General features: G+C 48.8%; 2 protein-coding genes across 3 annotated transcripts in view; one reads left to right on the top strand and one right to left on the bottom strand.

Annotated features, from left to right (window-relative positions):
* Positions 1-11,178, top strand: part of LOC126542058 (dual oxidase 2-like) — a 46,944-nt gene extending 35,766 nt beyond the window's left edge. The window contains exons 26-30 of the mRNA XM_050189035.3: positions 967-1,248; positions 5,285-5,514; positions 7,541-7,861; positions 9,860-9,988; positions 10,955-11,178. Of these exons, the coding sequence (XP_050044992.2) occupies positions 967-1,248; positions 5,285-5,514; positions 7,541-7,861; positions 9,860-9,988; positions 10,955-11,077 (1,085 nt within the window). The 3' untranslated portion in view covers positions 11,078-11,178. The remainder of the gene's footprint in view (positions 1-966; positions 1,249-5,284; positions 5,515-7,540; positions 7,862-9,859; positions 9,989-10,954) is intronic.
* The window catches only part of LOC126542073 (dual oxidase maturation factor 1-like), a 92,403-nt gene that overhangs the window by 54,928 nt on the left and 13,732 nt on the right, over positions 1-23,743 (bottom strand). The window contains exon 1 of one of the 2 annotated variants that reach the window (XM_050189069.3): positions 5,247-5,330. The exons of the other annotated variant lie outside the window; for it this stretch is intronic. The gene's annotated coding sequence lies outside the window, so the exon portion shown is untranslated. Of the gene's footprint in view, positions 1-5,246; positions 5,331-23,743 lie in introns of those variants that run through there. 2 annotated transcript variants of the gene reach the window in all.

A 23,743-nucleotide genomic window follows, 5' to 3' on the forward strand; every position in this document is an offset into this window, starting at 1 on the left:
TAAAAAATTGTAAGCACAAAGATTGTGCCAGTTAAATGAGTAAATGGATCAAGTACACATGCGGCAGTTTTACACTATGTATATAAGTAGTAAAAAGCTGGTTACAAAAGTCATTACAATGCGAATACAGGCGATGGCTTCCAGGATGACACTGGGGATCAGGACAAAACATGCCTATATAATAAACAGAGCTCGCTGCTGCACCAGTTGCACCGCCTTAGGAGCCTTGGCTTCAAGCATACTATTAGAATTGCGACAGGAAATTAGCACCGATGGAATGAGGCTAAATTTTTCAAGCCCGAATAAAATCTAGATGATAACACGCTTACATATGCCGTATCAGACATGTCAGTGTTACCACAACTGATAAAGGGAATCGATAAGGATGGTCGCAAACAACGTTTAGGCGAAGGCAAACCTGCAGCTTAGAAAGCCCATACTGTGGATGTGAAAGTGAATGGGCGCATAAAAGAATTAAACAAAAAGCACTATCATTCCTAGCCCCCGTCACTGGCACGCAAAACATCCTTTAAAGCGTCGCACTGCTGAGCTCTAGGTCGGAAGTTCGATCCCGGTTGCAGCGGCTGCATTTTAATGGGTGCGGAATGCAAAAAACAACTTGGCTTACCTTGCATTGGACGTGCATTATTAAAGAAACCTAAGAGGTAAAAATTATTCTGGAGTCCCTCACTACGGCGTGCTTTATAATCAGATTACGGTTTCAACGCGTAAAAATCAGATAATTTAAATTTAACACGCTTTGAATAATCGGCTGCGTACCTGCAATTTTTTATCTGTATTGTAGGTATAGTCTGTTCCCACCTGATGCTATTATGCTCATAATTCAACATGATTATACTTGTATCGCTTGTGTGTATATTTTCCTAATGTATGTGTCTAACTTATGTAATGCCCATTTATTAGGGGTACTTAGGGCAACGAACTGAAATCAACCGAATGTCGCAGGACTGACGGGGGTGTTCCTGCTGATGCTGCTGTCGGTGATGTACGTGTTCGCCATGCCGTTCGCACGGCGCCACGTGTTCAACGCATTCTGGAACACGCACAACTTGTACCCGGTCTTCTACATCCTCATGGTGCTCCACGGCCTCGGGCGCCTGGTGCAGCCGCCGATCTTCTACTATTTCTTCCTGGGACCCCTGGTGCTCTACGTCCTCGACCGGCTGGTCTCGCTCAGTCGCAAGAAGGTCGAGATCTCGGTCATCCGCGCCGAACACTTACCGTCCGGTAAGCACAGTGTCACCTGCCGTGTCCATGTACTCGGAAGCAAGCAGACTCCTCTATTTTCGGATTTTAATACGGTAGCGACGACACTGCAGTGTTGCTTGTAAGAGTTGAGCCGTTTGGTCCTAATGTAGCTGGTCTCGCTTCCAGTCGTAATTACCGCCGCTTGACAGACTAAAACAAATATACCGGATTCCGAGCCGTGTTCGAGAATACTGCAGAGGCGGTGTAATAAACACGCGAAAGCGTTTGGGTTTGCTCTAGTGCATTAACTAAGTCACGCAGCAAACAACAGTGACAAGTTAATGTAGGTACATAGAGAAAGAAACAAGCAAAAAGCAGGAAGGTAATTCAGAACAGATTCTGTTTAGCTGCTATTCCTGGACGAAGGGGACAAAGAAAGTTACTGATGGACGATGAAAAAAAAAAGATAATAATTGACGACTTTCCCCAGGAGCTGTCATGACCGGCGAAGGCCTCAAATATGCCGATCTCACTGAACTGAACTTGTGGCAACATCCTTTGTGACGGGCGAGTAATATATGCATATTCTGACTGAAGGAGAAAAGGATTTAAAATGATTATAATGATGATTATTTCTATTGGCATCTGCTTCGAAGCTGGGCGGCGACAAATAATCACCTAGCCTGTTTGAGATAATTTCACATTATATACATCTATTGCCATCTAGCATTTTGCCAATCTCTCACTGATCTGATATCTCTTCCTTAATATCTCTCTCTCTGTATTGTGCAGTTACCTACGCCTGTAGCGACTCAGGCTCGATCAATATCGTCCCTGCTTTCACTACACTTACACTCCAATTTAGCATCTTGCTTGTCTCGACTGCTGAGCAAGCAGTTAATGATTTAATCAGCTTTCATCAGCTTTGAATCCCAGTGCTTCTGGAAGGTGGACGTTCCCTACGGGTATTCCAGGAGCCACAGTCTAAGGCTACCTTTCGATAGATTGCGCCACTAACAGGCTGGTTAATGTCACAATACACTATCTTGCGCTGCCCCTCGATAAAATGTAAGAATTCTGTGTTCGTGAGCGTAACAGCAAGCTGCAGACTAGCCCATGGTTGGCCGGCCAGTCTACGACGATGCAGTCGCAAAGCCGTTGCACTTTCCCACACTTAATGTAGCGTTCATCATTCATCGACAACCTACTCGGTTTTCGAGAAGGTCGTATTCCTTACGCACACTTAAAATATCCTTATGAAATGAAAGCCGTGTGAGCGTTCTGCTTCCGATTGAGCGGATAGAGCTACATTCACTGAATTCTTCATGAGCTTCGTGATCTTTTGGAATCTGTGACTGAATTTTTTTCAGAGACTAATTATAGTTTCAAATCTTATACACTCCATGTTCAGCAAATATACACAGCGCCTTCGCGTTGCCTTTTGTGTTGAGATGGAACCTTCGGATCTGCAGAATAATCACTATTAAACTAACCAGTTAACAAATAATCGGTATTCACGCCACGAATCGCAGCAGATGCGTGTGCTGAAACTTAACTCGCTGATACTTGCTAAGTCATGCAGTCATACAGTCATGCAGTCATACAGCTGTCATGTCGCAGAATAATCCTCGGAGAACTTTTCCGGTCTCAGAGCATCCTCCTCCCCTCCAGCTCTCTCAAAGAAACACAAACTGGCAGTTTCGTCAGAAGAGCGAAGCATCGACAGCGATGGCAGGGTATAGTGTTGCCCTTGAACTCCTCGGACGGTGTTCAAACTATACGCGGGTGCGACACGTTGGAGCGAAGCGGCAGGCAGGGCAACTGCTGCTGGGCCGAAGGAACAGCGCCGCGGCAGCTACCAGGCGGCTCACAACGCTGTCGTCATGAGGAGTGTCGTCATGAGGACTTCGGCGTTAGTCATCGCCTATTGAAATATTAGATACCGGTAGCTTGACGTTTCTATTGTCCCGAGGGGCTGCTATATAGCAGCGTGCCGAACGAACAGGCTTCATGTGCGCTCCCGCCGTATCGACCTACGACGCTGGAATGTGGCCACACAGAGAGCCGCGAGTGATACCGATCAGACCAGCAGTTCCTGTACGCGCCAAGCTCATGCCAGCAGCGTAAGGTAGAACGCTGTCCTGGTTCCACTACCGAGCAGCTTGAGCGTAGCGCTGACGGTGCGTTCATTTCGCCTCGTCCCAACTGTCCTTGCCCTCATGAAGCGACGCCGAAGGATTGCCCAAAGATGGAACGGGAAGTTCGTATTCTCCGAGAAAAAAATGGCAATGGATACATCTTGAGAGGATGCTCAACCTGTTCGCCAAGAAAAAGAACGATCGCGAGAAAAAGCGCCACCCAGCCACTTCAGAACTGCATATCGGGGCGCAGGCGCCAGGTCTACATCTGCCTGTGTCGGCTTCGAATACGACGGTAACAGCTCCTACTGAGAATTCAAGGTCGCTCAGAGCACATACAGAATATTCATCGCCACTGTCTGGTACAGACACGGAGTGCCCTTTAATAGAACATGTTGCTGGGCTAGTCGGTTCATTCTTTCTTGGAATAATAAGCGCAAACTTTAGACAGGTAAGTCCGTTGTCTGCCTCACTGTCCCGTTTAAAGTTTGCGCTTATTATTCCACGCAAGTGGGGGCCTTTGCTGCCCTGTGCATGACACCGTGCCGTAGTGTACTTTTACGTCAAGAAGCAGATGATAGGGTTAGTAAAGCTGGCGAAAGTATAGGCAAGCAAGGAGCTAAAATTAATAAAAAGGAAAGTACCAAGAAAATGCGCAAACACCTACTTGAATCAATGCGCGTGATTCTCTGAGGTCACCATACTCAGGGCCTCTAGAAACACCGTGCAGGCCCTCGACGTACTGGAGCCGCTTATCCCAGCTCTTTACATACTGCGAAGACTTTTCTTGGCACCTGTGCTGCTCATGCAGGAGAAGCCCACACACCAGCTTCTCCTTCGCTCGTTTTCATGAAACTTAAATTGGAATAGCCACTCCACCCAAGCTCTGGACGCCGATGACATTTCCGATGACATTTTTCGAATTTCTTGATGATCATCAGAACGCTGAAGTTGCCTTCGCAGTACTAGAACCCTCTTTTGTCACCATCATCCCTCATAACTCTTCTACGTCCCCATTCACCCTCGCTGTAGGCAGAGTAGCAGGCTAGCAGACTAACAGGCTAGCGTCCTAGCTCAGGCTCACCTCTCTACCTTCATTAAAATAATCTGCATGAGGACTCCTGGTTGGGATAGATGCTGTTTACTTAACGACATACTGTTGCGCGAAGGCACAGCCACAAAGAAGACACACACTCACGTCACAGAGCTCTCTCTCTCTCTCTCTCTCCTCGCCTCACCGTTTTTGCAGCCGAACCAACTCCGCGTCTCCGGAGGTCCTCTAACCTTCCGCGCGTATGAGCCGCGCATGCGCCCTAGTGGGATAACACGACGGCGGCCGCGGCGGCGACTACAGAAACGCACCTTGAGCGTCTGTATAACTGACGTTGCAATAAAACAAAAACAAACACTACAATAGGCGTTCTGAACTATATACAGCCAGGTATCCTCTTTGATATACGCATGTTCTCAGTGTATTATACCAGCATAAATTCAAATGTGAACAAGTATAAAACGACTAACATGTGTTGCCATGTCGCGTGCACTTATAAATGTGGCTAGATTAAGGATAAAAAATGTATACTTGGGATTACACCATGCTTATAAACTGAAAGCGATTACACGGTTAAAATGCGTTGTGATCGGCTTCTTTCGGTTTACGTTTCAATTTATGCTGACGATACATGTCTTTCCTGCCATTGTTCCAGTCACACAGCAAATGTTTGAGGAATTTACGGTTCCCACAGTAGAGACTTGGCGCTCCTTTTTTGTAAACAAACAGTTCTTTTTGTGTCTGTCAGAATTTCGAAACTCATGTCCAAGCCACTATAAGTCACTCGTGAAGCGAATCGAAGTTTGGACTCTTTCTCTTCTATTGCCTCTTCGCTATTAATTGCTTACCCTTGAGTGACATCTTGACGCCGCGTCTATGAGCACAGATGTCACCATGCTGCTGATGAAGCGTCCACCCAGCTTCGAGTACCGCAGCGGCCAGTGGGTGCGCATCGCCAGTTTGGGCCTCAACGGCTCTGAGTACCACCCGTTCACGCTTTCCTCTGCGCCGCACGAGGACAACCTGAGCGTGCACATCAGAGCGCTGGGCCCGTGGACCATCAACCTGCGCAAGATCTACGACCCCAGCAACCTGCCGGACAAGGGCTACCCCAAGGTATGCATGCGTGCCAGCGTTTACCTTTCCATTTGTGTATGCCATGTACAGGAGGTCCCAATTCAGTTCCCGACTCCGGGACATCCTCCTGTACATTGCATTTTGCATTAACTTCGAATACGGTAACAAAATTTAATTCTGAATTCTGAACCCTTTCGAGATATTGAGGCAGATGATCGGTGCTCAGTATTGCGAAGTGACTGCGCCGATTATAGGAAAGGAAAAAGAGGTTGCCTATTTCTGAAAGGAGTCAGCATCAACATCGACAAGTGCAGCCCCGTTTTATCAGCGAAACAAGTGGCAAATTAATTTCGAAGCTTCGAACCGAAGCCAGTGCGGCGTCTAACGACTTGCCTTGAACCGTACGAGGGAGGATAAACGTACAGGTAGGGTCAAAGTTCAATGTTAAATGTTCAATATATGATTCCAGTTTTAGTTTTCAGCCATTAAAGCTGTACAGCGCTATGCTGGTCGCGTACAATAGCGCAAGTATAACGTATTTGAAATTTAGGCAGCGAGCTCATAGATAGGAAATATTTTTTTTCTATCTCAGACGTCGCACTTCGTAAACTGCGTCTCTGCGAGTGCGTGCTAACGACGCACAGCTGGAAATTTCGGCAATCCTTATTGTGCGAGAAGCGATGAACGATCTTGGGCAGTAATCTTATACTGGCATCTTCCTCAGCCGATGAGTGGTTTAGTCTTTCAAGCCAGCAGAATAGTTGAATCATGCAAGAGAACACATTTGCCATGATCGAGGCTTTCGCGTACTCATGAATGACCGAGAGAAAAGGCAGTTTGTCCCAGTACAGCAAAAACTTACCATGATGAACTTGCATGTAGTACATTTTGCCCGCATAAGTCATAAATATGCATGTGAACGTTGTCGACATAAAACTTATACATACCACAGCCTAAACGCGAATGTTTCCGGGAATCGGTTGCCTCGCACTTCAGAAAAAAAATGTTGAGGCTGGTTGAGCTTTCACAACTGTTTGCGAAAATAGAGAGCGCAAGCTTTCATTTCAGCAACAGCACAATATGCATCGTACCTTTTTTTTTTCACAAAAGGGTCATGCGATCGTACATACGCGCAGTATAGCTTAGCAAGGGGGAAGTTAGTTCTCTTTTATTTTTATTTTTTTTCTCATAAGAAAACAAGGTCATCTTACTTCCGAGATACATGATAGAAGTATGTGCTTGGAACTCGGAAATATTCTGGAAGACAGCGCCTATTGTAAATTTCGAATAATGCACAATATTGTAAGCTGATTTTGGCGAGACTTGTCATGTTCTGCTCAACAGCGATGGAGAATACGTTGGCTGTCTAAAGTGGCTACTAGGCCACGCCGTTGTCCGAAATACAGTGGGGAGGTTTAGGTTTGCGTCCTCGGAATTCTGCAGAAACTGCGGAGAAACACTCGTGAGAGCATCTCGTATTCGTACCTCTAGTTGATACGTAGTCTGCATGATCAGCTGCTTCGATGTACTTTTTTTTTTCCACAGGCTTACTGTATAAAGCCGCGTTATGTCAAATCAGGCGATACCATGACTTGACGTCGTAGAGAGAGATACAGGCTTTAATGATGTGCTGGAGGTGTTAAATGCGTACTTTGCGCACGCTCAGCGTTTTCCCGAATCGTGTTATTGTTTCGTGTACTTTGTAAAGACTTTTCTACTTTTCTCCCCTCAATTGTGCCCAACGCTATTCATTTGCTCGATGCGTGATGTCTACTTGACAGTCCATCACCAGTAGACGTAAAAGTTTGGCTCAGATTCGCATACGGAGTGCACACATGACTTCGCGGAGCTCATACTGTTGTTCTGCTAACCGCTCAAATCGAGCCACTGGAGATGCGTGAATCGAATGAGGCGCAGCTTTTAAATGTGCTAACCGTACAAAGTCATGGGAACAGAGATGACGTCATTGGATACGGCATGCGGATACGACCGCCGACCACGGACAAACCGCGGTAACGTCATACGACTACTGAACGCGTCGTGTGAATGCGGCCACCGAGCGCAGATTTACCTGGACGGTCCGTTCGGCGGAGGCCACCAGGACTGGTTCCGCTTCGAGGTGTCCGTGCTCGTGGGCGGAGGCATAGGCGTCACACCGTTCGCCTCTATCCTCAAGGACATCGCACAGCGAGCCTCGAGTCGCACCGGGGGCCACGTTTCGTGCAAGAAGGTCTACTTCATCTGGGTCACGCGTACCCAGAAACACTTCGAGTGGATGACCGACATCATCCGCCAGGTCGAGGAGCGAGACGCCAAGGACTTCGTCAGCGTGCACATCTTCATCACGCAGTTCTACCACAAGTTCGACCTCAGGACCACCATGCTGGTAAGCCACCTAGCGCGCTCATTCGGATCGAGGTGAAGCTATACGAGGGCCAAATGTGTCGCTCTTCCAAACGCTCGGTGCACTTTGCCGAACGCCCTTCATCAAAGCCTCAGCTTAAGTTTGATCATATATTTACTTATCTATTTACTACAGCAGGCGCACTTATACATAGAGAATAGGGGTTTTGTAGATGCGGTCGAACGCCCTGTATAGCAAAGAATTGATTATGTCCCGGCCGAATTATCTTTCATATGTATCGTGAAAGCCTCTACAACAAAGACAACTACAACAAATTTGCCCGTGCAACGAAGACATTTCGGCGTCCTCGACGGCTTATTCTTTGCTTTACAACGAATTCCACAAAGCGTGGTGCCGCCATTGCCCTGCGCAGACGTCTCCGATGTGCATGAGCTCTGGACTAGCGCTACCGGCGGAGCTGTAACGACGCGCTTGACGAGCTGGTCGATGTCAGCAGTAGTCCTGCTGCACTGCTCCAGGAACCGCTCAGCTCATGCGCTGCTTGTTGTGTACGCATCAGCGGGTGCAACGGCTGACGAATACGTCTCAGTTGATGACGACGTGATGGTACAATCGCAACTGACGGCTGACGACGTTTTCAAAGCCATCTTGGCGGGAAAAACGCGAATGTCAACGGAGGCAACAGTTAAGATCCTGTAAATGAACCAAGAATTTTAACATCAACGGAGGCGTTAGCAGCATTCGACGATCTGTAGCTTTACTTTGCAGAGTTCCTGCGTTTCGCCGTGGAGCATGCTGTCAACCTCAGTGCAGTAACGTTGACTGCAGCTGCACGTTCTTTTAGATAAAATGTGCAGAAAAAGAAATCGCTACTCGTTTAACTAAAAAAAGATTTTCTTTTGTTGAACGTGCTTGGTCTGCTGTATTGTGAGTGGTACGGTGCGCGGCAGGAAATTGAGCTATATACATAACGAAGCTCGGAACATGAATCGAACAGCGCCAGAAGCGAATCGAATATCGAATACTTTTCCAATAGTTTTCGAATAACGAATAGCCGTTATTAAAATTAATATAAGAAGGTGTCCACATCCCAGTATTGTTAAAGTTAGCAAGTTGCCGTTATTGCATAGTACATTATCAAGCGTTGCCTATTAAAAGCACAAATGGAGCATTAGTAGCACATATGTGTAGTTTCTTCGCATGCACAGGGCTCTTCAGAGAGCGCGAATGATTGCTGTACAGCCTGCATAGTATGGCTACCGAAGTGACATAGCCTGCTTCGCTAAGCCAGTTGTCATGTTTAATGTCTTACCTATGGCCGTGGGGGTGAAAATTTAGCGTAGTCTTGCTCAAATTTTATATTTATTTGGGCGCAGTTGACGTTTTGAAATATTCGAAAAGTATTAGAAAAATATTCGCATTTACGATTATGGACTATTCGATTCGAAGACCGAATCAAATAGGACACTAGTCGATGCGTTATTCGAAAGTTTCGAATATTCTCACACCCCTGGTTTATTTCTATCTCGGTTAGTCCTGTGTCCTGAAAGCCCTGGTCGGACAATAGTTGAATTACTATTGTTCTTTTGCAAGGCTTTTGTTTCGTGCATGTGTACAGCATCATGGGACACTTAGACATTGCACATTCAAGGGGCGCTTGGGGTGATTATTTTTGTTTATTGACACGATGAATATGAAAGTTTTATAAAGGCAAGTCATTTCTGTGCCGAAATGATTATAAAAAATAAGCCGTCTTCTGAGAGAACCTCAAGGCAAGTAGTAGAATGCCGTGAATGGTCTGCTGGTACTTGACATGAAAGATTGACTATCTCCGCGGTATTACATTATAGAAGGCCATGGGTAAATAGCAATCACCTATTGTTTCTTTTTTTATTCTTTTTTTATTGTTTTTTGAGACAGATAAATGTTCTTCTTTCGAGGTCTTAGAACTTGGACCAAACAAGCGAAATATAAGCACTGAGTTATGCGTGTGCTACCCTTGTTTTCGCTCCCTTTCAGTACATTTGTGAGCGGCACTTCCAGAGGATATCGAACCGGAGTCTGTTCACCGGGCTGAGGGCGATCACCCACTTCGGGCGGCCCGACTTCTCTGGTTTCCTAGACTCGCTACAGCTGGAGCACCCTACGGTGAGCCTGCAAACTGAACACCCGTTTCCGTACAGCTGTCTGACAGTGGCCGACAGTATAGCCTACATGATTGTGCTCGATTGATAAATGAAACAAAAAAGCAGTATTGGTTGACTGACACGGATTAACATACCAAAGCTACACAGCGCTGTGAAATACGTCGTAAGGAGAGGGGAGGAAAGGGACGAGGGGGGGGGGGGACTGTGCCTACGGATTAATTCGGCCGCCTGGACTTCTTTCACGGGTACCGAATGCACGGTACACGTGCGTTTCTGCCGCCTGACCGAACCGGAATGCGGCCGACGCGGCTGGGAACCAAAAGCGCGATTTCGTTCCCAGTAGCGGAGCGTTACCGCAGAGCCGCCGCAGCGGGTGAAAAACGATTTAACTTGGAGCGTTGCGCCGCAACCGCCTTTATAGAAAAATTCGAAGACAGTCGAAATTTCGGCGGTAAAAGTAAAGGATAGAAGTCGAATTTACCTAGTGTGCGAGTATGAGAAACCAGGGTGTGTTTTTGCTTTAGACAGTTGAAGCAATTCATGGCTACATCCTGCCTCGATAGATTATTACATTCATGAGGTCTGTGTGTTAGACAGAAGCCCCGGATAAACTTCATTCTCTGACTTGAAAAAAGAAAGTAAAACTAAAGTGCAAGTTTCTTTCCTATACCTTTTATTGTTTTACTTTTTTTATTGTAGTCGGGGAATGATGTTTACCTACGACTTTTGTCTGACACAGAACCCTCATGACTTTAATAATCTATGGAGGCAGAGCGAGACAGTGATTTGCTTTAGTTGTCTGAAGCAAAAGGTTTGCCCTGTATCGAAAGTTCGACACCGTATAGAGCCAAGTATAAAGATGTGTAAGCAACGGAAGAACACCCGCACTTGCTGAATAATTGAAAGAACACAGTTTTCTTTTTTTGCCACCTTCCCTTAATGTCTCTCTCTCTCTCTCTTTCTGTAGGTCTCACGGTTCGGCGTCTTCAGCTGCGGGCCGTTCGCCATGACGCGCAGCGTCCAGACAGCGTGCGACGAGTTGAACAGAAAGGAAGGCGCTCTTTTCGACCACCACTACGAGAACTTTTAGGAGAGATATCGTCGCTGGGTACTTCGCGCTGCTCATCGCGCACTGGCCGAGCCTTATTTCGCCGCCAAGACTAAACCAAATAAAGTCGTTCCTATCGTTCATCACAATAATCAAAGCTTATTTCAGACGTTTTCAGCATCGCCTCTCAACTTGACAAAAGCCAATACTGTTTCCAGAATGACAAAGTTAAAAGCGGATTTTTGTCATGGATTGTTTATTTCTACTCAGATAGAGATCGAGCGACGTTTTTTTTTTTCATTTCTTTTACGCCAGCGCTACATAGCGGCCCCGTACAACGTAAACGAGCCATGAAGACATCTTCACGGGCAAAGAAAAAAATGCTGCAATATTTTCTGACACAAACCAAAAGCCCTGAAATTTATCTGCGCCAGCGGCTATCTGCAACGCTGAACCGCGGTAAGACGTAAATTTGTTGAGGGCTTAGCGATTCTCTTAAGTACAGAGAAAGACATTGTGCTATGAATAAAAAAAAAAAACAACAACAACGTATATCGTTAGATTTCGACGATTCTTCCTACTCTGCACTTTTTTTTTTTACTGCAACAGTGGTTCTCACGCAGCGGACGGCAGCACTTTATCAAGAACTGATTATGGTGATGATAATCATGATCAGTGGCATGTACTTACAAAGCACTTACATAAACACTCTGATAGGGAACGCTGTTTCCGCGCTCACAAAGACAAGTGCCCTTGTTGACTCTAGCGACACTGCTTGTTCGACTACGGCTCGTCGCTTCAAGCCTCCATCTGCCTGTGAACCTCTGTCTTGTTTGGACCTACTTACAAAGGCAGGTAGACAAAAAAAAAGTAATAAACCGGGCGCGATATTCACAACGTCGTCTTCGTCCGCGACAGTATTGTCTGCTCCGACCTCCGAAATGCGCGTACAGACGCCACGGGAATCGGAGTCTTTCACAGAATCGAGACATACGTGCGAGCCAGAGGGCTGCAATGCGTGTCAGAGAAATCGGAGATTATACGAATCTGGAAAATGCAAAGGGAATCGTAACGTCCCGACGGACCTTGGCCTTAAATTGGAAATGAGACTTGGCGATGATGCAATACCTGGGAAGACCACAATCCGGGTACTAGGCATGTGGCTACAATCAAATCAACACTGCCAACACGGGCTTATAACCTCATCAAAGCGGCAACACAACAAGTCGCAAGAATGATAAAGCGGGTAACCACGAAAAGGACGGGAATGAAGGAATCAGACACCCTTCGCCTAATCAGAAGTCTGGTGGTTAGCCGCTTCGTTTACAGCTTGCCGTATTACCAGCTAACGAAAACAGAGAGGGATGCGATCAATTCGTGCTTAAGGAAAGCATACAAGATCGCCTTACTAATTCCGCAATGCGCCCCAACCGAAAAACTCATGTCTCTCGGGATTCATAATACATTCGAGGAACTGGCGGAAGCTCAACTGATAACTCAAAGAAACAGACTCGCACAAACGACCACGGGTAGGAAACTCCTTGGCAGACTAGGGTATCACGAGCTCCTAGAACAACACAACCAAACTAATTCCATCCCCACAATAATCAGAAACCGCATCAAAGTGGCGCCAATACCCAGAAATATGGACCTAACTCTACATGCAGGCAGAAGAGAAGCCACAGCTGCATACATTGAGAAAACACACGGCGACAAACCAAACTCCCGCTTCATGACGTGGCGAGATACCCAGGCAGGCAGAAAAGAATGGTAGCTACTGTCACTGACAACTTGGGCAGAGAAATCATTAGCGCCTCCACACACAACACCACTATCGTGAAAGCAGAAGAAATCGCAATTGCCCTTGCTATCAAAGCGACGGAGCCAAACCAACAACAAATAACCATCCTATCAGACTCTCAAGCGGCATGCAGAAGCTACCTCAGGGGACGAGTATGCACCGCAGCCTATAGGATTATACAAGATATAAAACCCCGAGCCAGATTTCACCTTTTATGGGTACCCGGTCATGAGGGAATCAGGGTAAACGAAGAGGCTGACAGAGTATCTCGTGCGCATGCTACACACCACGGGTGCTCACAGGACGCCTCTGACGACCCGATTCTGGTTGACCAGAACTACGCTGTAATTTTAAACTATCACAGAGGAAATAGAATGAAGCTACCACCCCCAGATAAGAATCTCAGTAAGGAAGAACAGGTTATATGGAGAAAGCTGCAAACCTATACATATAACAACGTGCACGTTCTCCATAAAATTCATCCCGAAAGATATACGGACACATGCCCATGGTGCGGAGCCACGCCAACCTTAGACCACATCTCATGGGAATGCACGGCACATCCACAAAAGACAAACACAGAAATCACGGAGCACACACAATGGGAGGCGGCGCTGTCCAGTTCACAGGAAGAGGTCCAAAGGGTCATCATCCGACAAGCAAGACGGCGCGCGGAAGCCAGAGGGACCCTAGTCTAGGGGCTCCACCCATTGAGCGTTTTATTCTTCAATAAAGTGGTTCTTTATAGAATCACCGAGAACCGACGCTTTGCGACAGCGTCCTGTTTAGTGTGTCCGCATCCCAAGCTTCACGTTGACCCGAGGGCACGAGTTCGATCTTTCGCAACGGTTGTGGACACGGTTTAGGTTATGGGGTTTTACGTGCCAAAACCACTTTCTGATTATGAGGCACACCGTAGTGGAGGACTCCGGAAATTTCGACCACCTGGGGTTCTTTAACGTGCACCTAAATCTAAGTACACGGGTGTTTTCGCATTTCGCCCCCATCGAAATGCGGCCGCCGTGGCCGGGATTCGATCTCGCGACCTCGTGTTCAGCAGCCCAGCACCATAGCCACTAAGCAACCACGGCGGGTGGGTTCTGGTTTTATTCGCCGTATGTCGATGGTGAGGAAGTGGCCTGACAACAACGACAGCGCAACAGAAAGAACGGCCGCAGCAAACCCGGTCTCGAGCATGTAACTTGTGTCACAGTAAAACCAGTAAAACGTTACCACGAGGAGAAAAGGCAGATTGCGTCACATCAACTTCTGCCTCCCGCCACGGTGCCCGCAACCTGGATGGCTGTGTTGTAAGTGCCAACGCTTGTAGGATAATCTCGCTTTAATATATTAAAAGAAATTCTAAATAAATTGTGTGCACGTATAGTGCTCGTATATAGTTAGGCGTAAAGGTGCACTTATGTGCGCCGTTCGTGATCTAATGGCACTGCACCACAGGACTCCCAACCTAAATAATAATTAAAGAAGCTCTTATGGTTGTGGCCAACGCGCACGCTACAAAGGCGGGCACCAGTGTATTTTCAACGTTTTCCTGAAGCGAGCAATATTTTTCGTAAGTATTGATGACGATTTGTATAATCGGTTATAAGCTGACTTTAAGTGCTTCATTTGACCTGACTTTCGTAGTGCTTGTGTGATCTGACTATCCCTGCGCGTGCAGAGGTGGCAGTGAAAAGAGAAAGGCTGAAGAAATTGGGAAAAGAAAGAAAAAATTGAACACGCGCAGAGATAGTCAGATCACGCAAGCACAATATATATATATATATATATATATATATATATATATATATATATATATATATATATATATATATATATATATATATATATATATATATATATACATTCGGGATCGGCCAACGTATGGGGAGTGCTTAACGCCAGCTTCACCTCCGCGGCGGGTCAGCCCGGCATTGCACTAAGTTCGGTATCGCCCCACGAATGGGGAGTTCTGTGTTTACACGCGTACACGATCCTGGGGGAACTAGCCCTTAAAGTCCGGCGATTTTTTGGACACGTCAAAGTAATGGAATACTTAGGTTCCCGAGACCCTCCTGTCACGCGTCTGATAGTAGATAGTAGAAGTAGTAGATAGCAGAATTGTTACGCAAATTCAAAAATAATTTTAAATAAGCAAAAAACGGCAAGAACGAAACCGAAACCTGACCAAGCAGCGGAGCGAACCTCTTTGTGTGACGTCACGAATGCTTCCACCGGGAAGGCGCGAGGCATGCCGGTCTCGCCCGCTGGCAATTGCCTCTTTATTCTATGGCGAAGAGCAGGCGCTCGGCTGAATCGTGACTGTGCAGGATCTTCGGGTGACAATATGTCGGCTACACCAGCTCTTCGGATCTTACAAATATTGACAGTTATGATTCCGACGAATTCAACAGTCACGAATCGCCGTTCGCATTCGACCCGCTACCCCAAGAGCCAGTGCCCATGCGCTACATATCGTGCTGCGACATGAAGAGTGCCCCTAACCACTGATTTTATATACGTGCTGCTTTCTAATTGAGGTGGTTTATCCCTTCTCAGGGAAGCGCTTCGCATGCTCACTGTAAGATGTGGAGCACGACTTTCCATGTTTGTATCCCGCAAGAAGACCGCTGACAGTGCTTAAGCACCGAACGGTGCATATGTTAACATCGGCCGGTACAGCGACAACTCCTCGTTCGCTTTAAATATAATGCTGTAGGTGCTCATCGGTGATATCAATTAATGTCAGAACGTATAAAAAAAGGGAGATCTTGTGCATGTAAGTACCGTTGCATCACTCTGAATCGCACAGATATGAGCGACCACACATCTTCGAATACAGGGAGCGGAAGACTACGGGGGCGTTGTTATGCTGCCTACTTATCATTCTCCGTATGCTCTTCATGCACACAACATGCTCCTTAAAGTGGACACTGACGAGGACTTTGCGATAAGGCGTAGTTTTCTCGCGGAAACGCCGATGATAGTATCAACACCGTTGGCAGCTGAGCTACGCGAGTGTTTACGCTGCGTGTATCCAGGGGCCTACGCTTCCTGCCCATTTGGGATACGAGGCAAGCAGTGCACCTCGGAAGCTAAATAATGAGCCTGCATGACAATACGTAAAGATACACCCATATTCGTGGTCGCATTTAATTTAGGGAAATGACCGGTAAATGCGGCGGGCAGCTTTCCGTTTAAAACGGCAACGTAGCCATGTCGATACTGCTCCGTGTCGTCGCTTCTCGCTTTTTGTGTGAGCACTGTACGAAATGAAGAATGGTTTATTTCAAATCCGTATGGTCAAAACTGAACTGCAGAATGAGTTTCCTTCATCCTGATGGCTTAATTAGCTTCAGGTCAGTCGCTGATCAGGCCCGCCAACAGCAGACCCACGAATTACGCGACTGTGACATACAGGCTTAACCTCGTCTAAACGCGATCGGCATCTGCTCAAACTATGTGTGCGCATGGCGAGGGCGTAAGTTCGTGCAGCCTACGTCTACAGAGAACTTCTCGCGACAGCAACTTCTCACGCCATGCACCAGTTCACGATCGTTGATTCCTCGACGCTCTCGTGATGACACTTTTGTGTTAACACACGGACGCAATCCTGAAAGTAGAGCCCTTAACAACTTCGCTCTAAAAAGACCAACCCTTCCACAACCGGAAAATGGGGGTAGGCGAAGCTTGTCGGGCATGCATCTGACCTTCGTCACGGTTAGGTAACCCACAGGTAACGGTGCCGGATTGCTTCGGCCTCCCGCTCCCTCAGCTCAAGATCTCTCGTTGCGCGTTTACAGCCCGACGTTATCGGCGCGCGGGCGAGCGTCGCACGAGGCCGGGGTCGTCGCAGCGCGTTGGCAGCGTCCGGCTACGTTGGCTGCGCCAGTGCGTCGAACCATCGGTCGAACTATAGACGTTGTTCTTCTCGCCAACGTGACGTCACGCGTACGCGTACTCTCGCTACGTCGGATTATATTTAGCCCTTAAAGGCTGGATCGGCGCGCCTTCGGCGAGTCCTACCTTTCACAGGCCAGTTCTCACCACTCCTCGTCGAAGTCTGCCCGTTCTTCTGGGGAACGCACAACGCATGGCCGTCCCATCAATTTTCCATCCGTTTTCCGGGCGCCCGAAAGCTGCGCTCTGAAAAAAGTTACCTACTTTTCCCCTACACGAAAACGGGGGAGAGCGAAGCTTGTCCTACGTGCATCTGACCTTCGTCTCGGCTAAGTAACCCATAGGTAACGGTGACTGATTGCCCCCCTTCAGCCTCCCGCGCCCTCAGCTCGGTATCTTCTTTTCGTAGCTGTCGGATTGCTTGCGGTGGGCCGGTTCTAACCGCTGGATCGGCGCGCCGACGGTGAGCCCTTTCACAGGCGAGTTCTCGCCACCGCTCGTCGAACACTTCCCTTTCCTAGGTTGAACGCACAAGCGTGGCCGTCCCATCCGTTTTCCGAGACTGAACTGAATGGAAACGAAGCCGGTGCAGCGCGCGCGGCACCATTTCCTGCGCGTTCCCTTCCCGGCGGCAGCGAAACGGCTCTGACTAGTTGCGCGAGTCGCGTGAGAGCTCGCCTATGCAGCTGCAGTCCTTGCTAATGACTCACGCTCTGGAGCCGGCGCAGCTGCCAACTCATCGAACCACCCTTTCCCGCAGGTGCTGCGCTCTGGGAGCAACTACTTATTTTTTGCGTGACCACATTGCCACCGAAACATGGGAGCCGATACAAGCTTCGCTTGAAAAAAAAAAGAGTTTTGTTAAAGTGGTCACAAGGGGGAAAGTCAAATTAAAGGAAACTTACCGTACAACGAGACTAATGGCACCGCCTTGCGTGTGACTAGACACCGAAGATACATATTTTATCGGTTGTGTTTCCATTTTACTCGCTCTGCCGAGTGAAAACTGAATAATAATGTCAGGTATAGACTACTTGAAAATAAAGCCAATGAAACATACTTTTTATTGTGTACGCAGAACATAATTATTAACGAATGACTTCCTGGAATGGCTGGGGGTCAGGATTGCCTGCATACAATGGTAAGTCAAGGGAACCTTGCGTTGCCAGGCATGACTCATGTTTGCCACCATTCTATTCATGGTGGGACTCCAACATCGATCCAGGGATTGCTACGGAATTCCAGGCCACTGCTATGCGAGTTGGGCATACGTTGGTGACGTCGGGCGGCTACAGGAGGTCAGGTCCTTGACAACCTCACCTTCCTGCCACCCAAAGGTTCGATGACTTATACAGATGCGTTTCTATTCATTCTGTACGGTGCGCATCGTTACCTTCAATATGGACGGACAAAGGCATAGCGTAGGCGGTGTGCGCACGTGCAACTCCTCTTAGACCCTTAAGGTAAGAAGCGCTTGCTTATTTCTCAGATTCTGTCGTTGGATCCTCTCCATCTTTATCATCTGCCTGTTCGACAGCGGGGCTCTCCTTAAGCTTCCTCGTCTTCTTCTTCTCGCCAGCCACCTCCGGCGCTTCAATTCTCCGTTCAGGATTAAAGAGCATCAAGTCTTCGCTCCCGTGCGCCGTTACTGGCGACGTTGTCCCGAAGAACAAGGCGGGACTCTTTGCCTCGTCCTCTTTTGTCAGTGGTTGCGAGGTTGTCGCGTCGGACGGAGCTGGATGCGCTTTCAGGGGCGCCACGGACGTTCCGTGTTCCGACTTATCACTCGGCCTGATCATGCGCGAAGGCGTAACGATGTCATGGGTTGGAGCCAAGTCACGGTCGTCTCTAGTGCCAGCTACGATGATGCCTGAACCGGCCGCTGCTTGAACTGCAGGTGGTTTCAACTCATCGATGATAACCTCGGGACTCTTCGGGGTGATTAGTCGCAGGCGGTCTGCTTTGACTTTGGCAGGTCGCAGTGCAGGTGGCGTTTGAGTCATAGCATCGCTTGATGACAGTCTCTGCAGTTTCCCATTGGACGGCGATCCTTGAACCGTTCTTTCCATGGGGTACCACTTGGGCTGGCGACTAGAATCTGTGCCCAGCTGGCGCGATGGTGGAGTTGCTATTTCTCGCTGGTTGCCACTGACGACAATTGGTCTCTCCGAGCTTGGCTGAATCACAGCGCGGTTAGGAAGCAATGTAAGCTTTTTATTGGGCGAACCTGGTGGCGGCCATTCATGGCCAGCCCTTTCCACAGGAGACCCCTTCGGCTGCCGGAGAGCGTCCATGTTTTCTCGGTCTGGGTGTGGCTTCGCTATTTCGCGCTTCTGAGCCGTAACTGGCGGCTCTTCAACGGGCTCCGATAGGGCCTGGCTAGAATGTATCTTTGGCTGCCGGTTACGGTTGGCATTCGCCAAAAATTCCTGCTTCCTTTTCTCTATGGGGGACCATTTTGGCTGAGGGCGAGAAGCGTCTGCTGGCTCATGGGTCGGTTCTACCTCTAGACCATGAACATCGGTGTTCAAAGTAGCTAGGAGCTGTGAGACCGGTCGTGCCATAGCTTGCTTAGGAGCCGAAGTCAGCTCCTTGGGATGGGTTTCGGTCGATGATAATTCTCGGCTCGACCTTTCCACAGGGGCTCGGTTCTTTTGTTGGCGAGCACCAGCATCTGCGTTCGCGTCTAGTTCTAGTCGATCAGCACTGACACCTACTAATGGCTTTGAGCTTAGTTCGGCCAGTGCGCGACTGACAGGCGGCGTTGCCTGTCCGTTAGCCCTTGCAGTCGATGCGAATTCCTGGTTTGTTCTTTCTTCTGAGAACAACTGTTGCTGCCTGCGACCATCAATCAAGTTGCTTTCTGTCAACGCTGCCGCCGTGATGGGACTGTTGTTATGACCAGCATCTAAAGGCGACTTCATCGCGCTACTAACTGCGGTTGGTTTCCTACTGGGAGTTTCCAAGGCTGGCAAAGGTTCTGCCATCACGTCGTGGTCTGATCGCGTCTGCAATTGATTGTCGACTTCCGTTTCTCCCGTTTTCGATAAACTGTCTTTACACTCTTGGGGCGCTTGGCTTTCTGCAGATGAGGTATGGCTCTCTTTTGAAAAGGTCGGTCGCCCATCATGCGCATTGATGGGGGAAGACATCTCTGCACTTGGAAGGCCCGCACCATCTCTCCGCTCGGGAGGAGATATGACACCTTGTACTGGGGATACAGCAGTCCTTGAAACATCTGATTGTATTCGCTCTGGCGTAACTGTTTTCTCGCCGCCATCGTGCGTAGAGACTGTGTCGGAAAGGAACGTGGTCGTGCTATGTGTGTCCGAGATGTTACCATAGGTGGGATGCGAAAGCTCTACAGAAGAATGTAATGATCGCGCCACGCTGGGCGGCCGCGACTGCAAGGAGTCAGCCCAGGAACTCCGACGCCTCGCTGCTTTCACCGTGCTACCTCTTTGTTCGGCGGCAGTTGAGCGCTCGATGTTCCGTCGGTTGTCAGCAGAGAAGTGTGACCTTGGGCTTTCGGGGGAGTCAGTGTCAGCCAAGGGCCCCTTGCCTGAAGCAGAGAAAGGGCCCCCTGTTACCTCACCCGGAACTGTATATTCCTCTCTTGAAATGAGGGCATCTTTCCCGCCCGACAAGTTTGGAAGGGGACCGTGAAGGAGCATCATTGGAGGGGGAATGTCCATGACTGGAGGCGGTTCTGTGCTAGGAGGAACAGACACCTGGACAGGCCTGCCTTTTAAGCTTGGCCCTGAAGCGTTCTCCATTTCACGCGGATCTTTGTCATCCCGCAATGTCAAAAGCGGCTGCTGATTTCCGGGTATAACCTTTCCTTCCGCGGCCGCGGTTTGAACATTGGTCACATTTGTATTCAAATATGTTTCGGTCGGGACTGAAGGAGTCGAAACGCTAATTGGACCGACGTGTTTGTCTGTGAGTTCTGTGCGCAGGTCGCTGATATCGGCTTCGGGCTTACTATCAGCCGGAACTCCATTTTCCAACCGACTGGACAATGTGTCATTTCTTTCGTGGGACGACGTCCACTGTTGGGTAGCAGAAGACGGAATTGGTTCCGAGATGCTCCTACATTTACTATCATAAGGCGAAACTTGTCCATCCGAGTCTTTATCGCTCGGTCCAATGCCATGAGGGCCTTTTTGAGCAAAGTTTCCAATGCCGATCTCTGGGTCTTGCGTCATGGGCGACTGGTTTTCTTCATTTATAACTGGCTTAGCATGCACGGGAGCCACTTCTTTGAAGGGTCCTCCAACCGTTTCACCAGGGACTGTGTACTCTTGTCTCGACATCAAGGCGGCATTCGGCTCATCCCAAAAGTTCGGAATGGGACCATGAAGTAGCATTTGCGGTGGGGTAGCTGACATGACGGGTGGTCGTTGCATATTAGGGGCAACGGGCTCTTTTATAAATGTATCCCCAAGACTTGGATGCGCAGTGCCGTCGAGTGCAATGTGCTCACCACGCCGGTCGCTGAGCAACGGCGAACCCTTTACGGCAACAGCCTCTTGTTCCAAAGCAGTTGGCTGTGTGACGGTAGTGCTCTTCCTGGGATATGTTTCTGTCGAACCATGAGCAATCGGCTCGTTAGACGAAGCAGTTTGCTGTACTCCGACCTGTGTTTGCATAACGTCTACGTCAAGTCTTTGATTGCCGTCCACCGGAACATCATTCTCTGTGCGACTCAATACCGTGCCGTCCTTTTCGAGATACGGTGCCCTGCGTTCGGGAACAGAAGGCGGAATCGTCTCTGAAAGGCTTCTTCTTCTACTGTCATATTCTTCGACCGCCCTTTGCGAGTCTTTCGAATTGGTTAGAACGTGATGTGGGACTCTCTGATCGAGACCGCCAAAGCAGACGTCAGGCTTCCTCGCCAAGCGTGTCTCATTTCCTGCACTCGTAATCTGCTTTTCCTGCGCTAGAACTGCGTCGTTGACACGTTCTTCTGTTGTCTCTCCTGGCACTTTGTGCTCTGCCCTCATAGCGAGCGCAGCGTCCGTTTGGTTCCGAGAACTTGGGACCGATGCGAGGAGGATCATTTGCGGAGGGGCGCTGTACATCGCAGGAGGCCGCTCTGTACTAGACTGGACCGCTTGTCTGACTGGGCGGTCTTCAAGATTTCGCACACCGGAGCTTGTGACCTCTCCATTATCTTCGGCGCGCATCAACGCACGCTTGTGGGGCATGATTTGCGCTTCTGAGACTTCGTATTGCGCTTTAGTACGTTCTGTCGGCAAATGAGCCTGTTGTTCGTCGATAAAGCGTGATCCTTTATCAGCAACAAGTTGCCAATCGCGTCGCCCTCCTGCGACAGTGGTGCTAGGCTCCTGTTGTCGACTGGCCGGAACGTCTCTCTCATCCCTAAAGGTCGCCTGGTTTTCCTTTTCTAGAACCGCTTTACTTTCATCGGGATTAAGTACTCGAGCTAGATCAGAAATACTACTCTCCTTAGCATTATATGCCTCTATCCGTCGTGCCGCGCCCTCAGATTCGGTGCTCAAAGGAAATTCAAAAGGTTTTTTTGGCGTTAAGGAGTATTTATCTTTCTTAGCACTCAATTTCACTGGTGCCATGTCTCGCTTTTGTGGGAATTCTACGTCGTCCGTGGAAACAGCTGTCACTGATTCGTTTATGCCGGTCTCGCTGTCGCCACCACGTTGTGCAACCTTACCAGACAAGCCTCCTTCTACAACTGCATACGGCTGTGCAGAAGACTGCATCAGGTCATCATCTGCGGCAATGGCTTGTGTAGAGTCCACCTCTCTCCGCGGGAAAGAGCTAATGAGAGTCATTGACTCTTTTTCGACATGTGAGGACACTTCGGGAGAAATATGTGCTCCAGACTCCGGACTGTCAAAGGGACTCACCACAGCTGCCGTATCCCTGGAACGCACCTCATGACTATCTACGTGGACCATTGGCTCTCTGTCTTGCCTTGTAGATGGGGCGGCTGACTTGGAGCAAGTGTCGACACTCTGCCTGCGCGGGGAAGCACCCGGTTTCACTAATTGCGACGACCTTTGCTCGGGCACCACACGTTCCTCTGCGGCGGCAATCAGCGCTGAGCGCTCACCGTCTACGGTAGACACCACAGTATCTTTCGAAGGCTGAATGTCAGTAGAAACAAATGAGGACTTAGAGCGTGGAGGTATGGATGGCGGAAAAACTTGGATTTTCTTCGCATCTACGTGGTCGGAAGATATATCAGTATCTGAGAACGGTTCCGACGCTGACGTTCGTTGACGGGACAATTCGTCAATACTGAACGGCTCAGTGTAGCTCTGGTCGTCGTGCCGTGCCCTAGGTGGCTGCGACAACTCGCTTCTCGCAGCTAACTCTTCGTCGGGTAGTTTCACGTGTATATCTTTCTTGGGTCTTTCTATCGGAGGTTGTGGCAGTTTGATTCTCCCGGTGTCCGCCATAGTTTTTCCGGTAGATGACAAGGTTGTGGGAGGTCCCACTTGGGGAAGTGTCGTTAACGGGGCATCCGTCGATGGAGATCTAGCAGCCACTTCAGATTCAGAGGTTTCCTCAAAGGTGGCCTTCATTGGTTTACCCACCTGCGCCCGGTCGAAGTAAGCGATCATCTGTGGAACTTGTACCGCGAGCTCGTTAGATGAGCTCACGCTAGGGGTTTTCATTTCAGAAGTTTTGATCTTTAAGTGTGGCAGTGACGGTTTTGACCCTTCTGCTGGCTTTCGTACTGGCACATCAGCTTGTCGGACTCTTGCTGCCTCACGTTCGAAAAGCTCCCGAAGTCTCGCGGAATTGCTAGATTTCACGATACTGCCGTCCCGGGGTGCTACTCTGGTGTCAGGTAACTCTATTACTGCATTGACCATACGCTCATGCTTGGTCGGGGACGCCACCGTCAGTGACTTACTGTGTCCTGCGGCCTCAGAAAAGACTTCAGTACTCTGTTGCTGAGTCACGCCTGTAGTTGCCTTGCCTGATTCATCGTGCTCACCATTGTCATGGTAGCG

The sequence above is a fragment of the Dermacentor andersoni genome, chromosome 2 (assembly GCF_023375885.2).
Source record: "Dermacentor andersoni chromosome 2, qqDerAnde1_hic_scaffold, whole genome shotgun sequence".
In the NCBI taxonomy this organism is placed as follows: Eukaryota; Metazoa; Arthropoda; class Arachnida; order Ixodida; family Ixodidae; genus Dermacentor; species Dermacentor andersoni.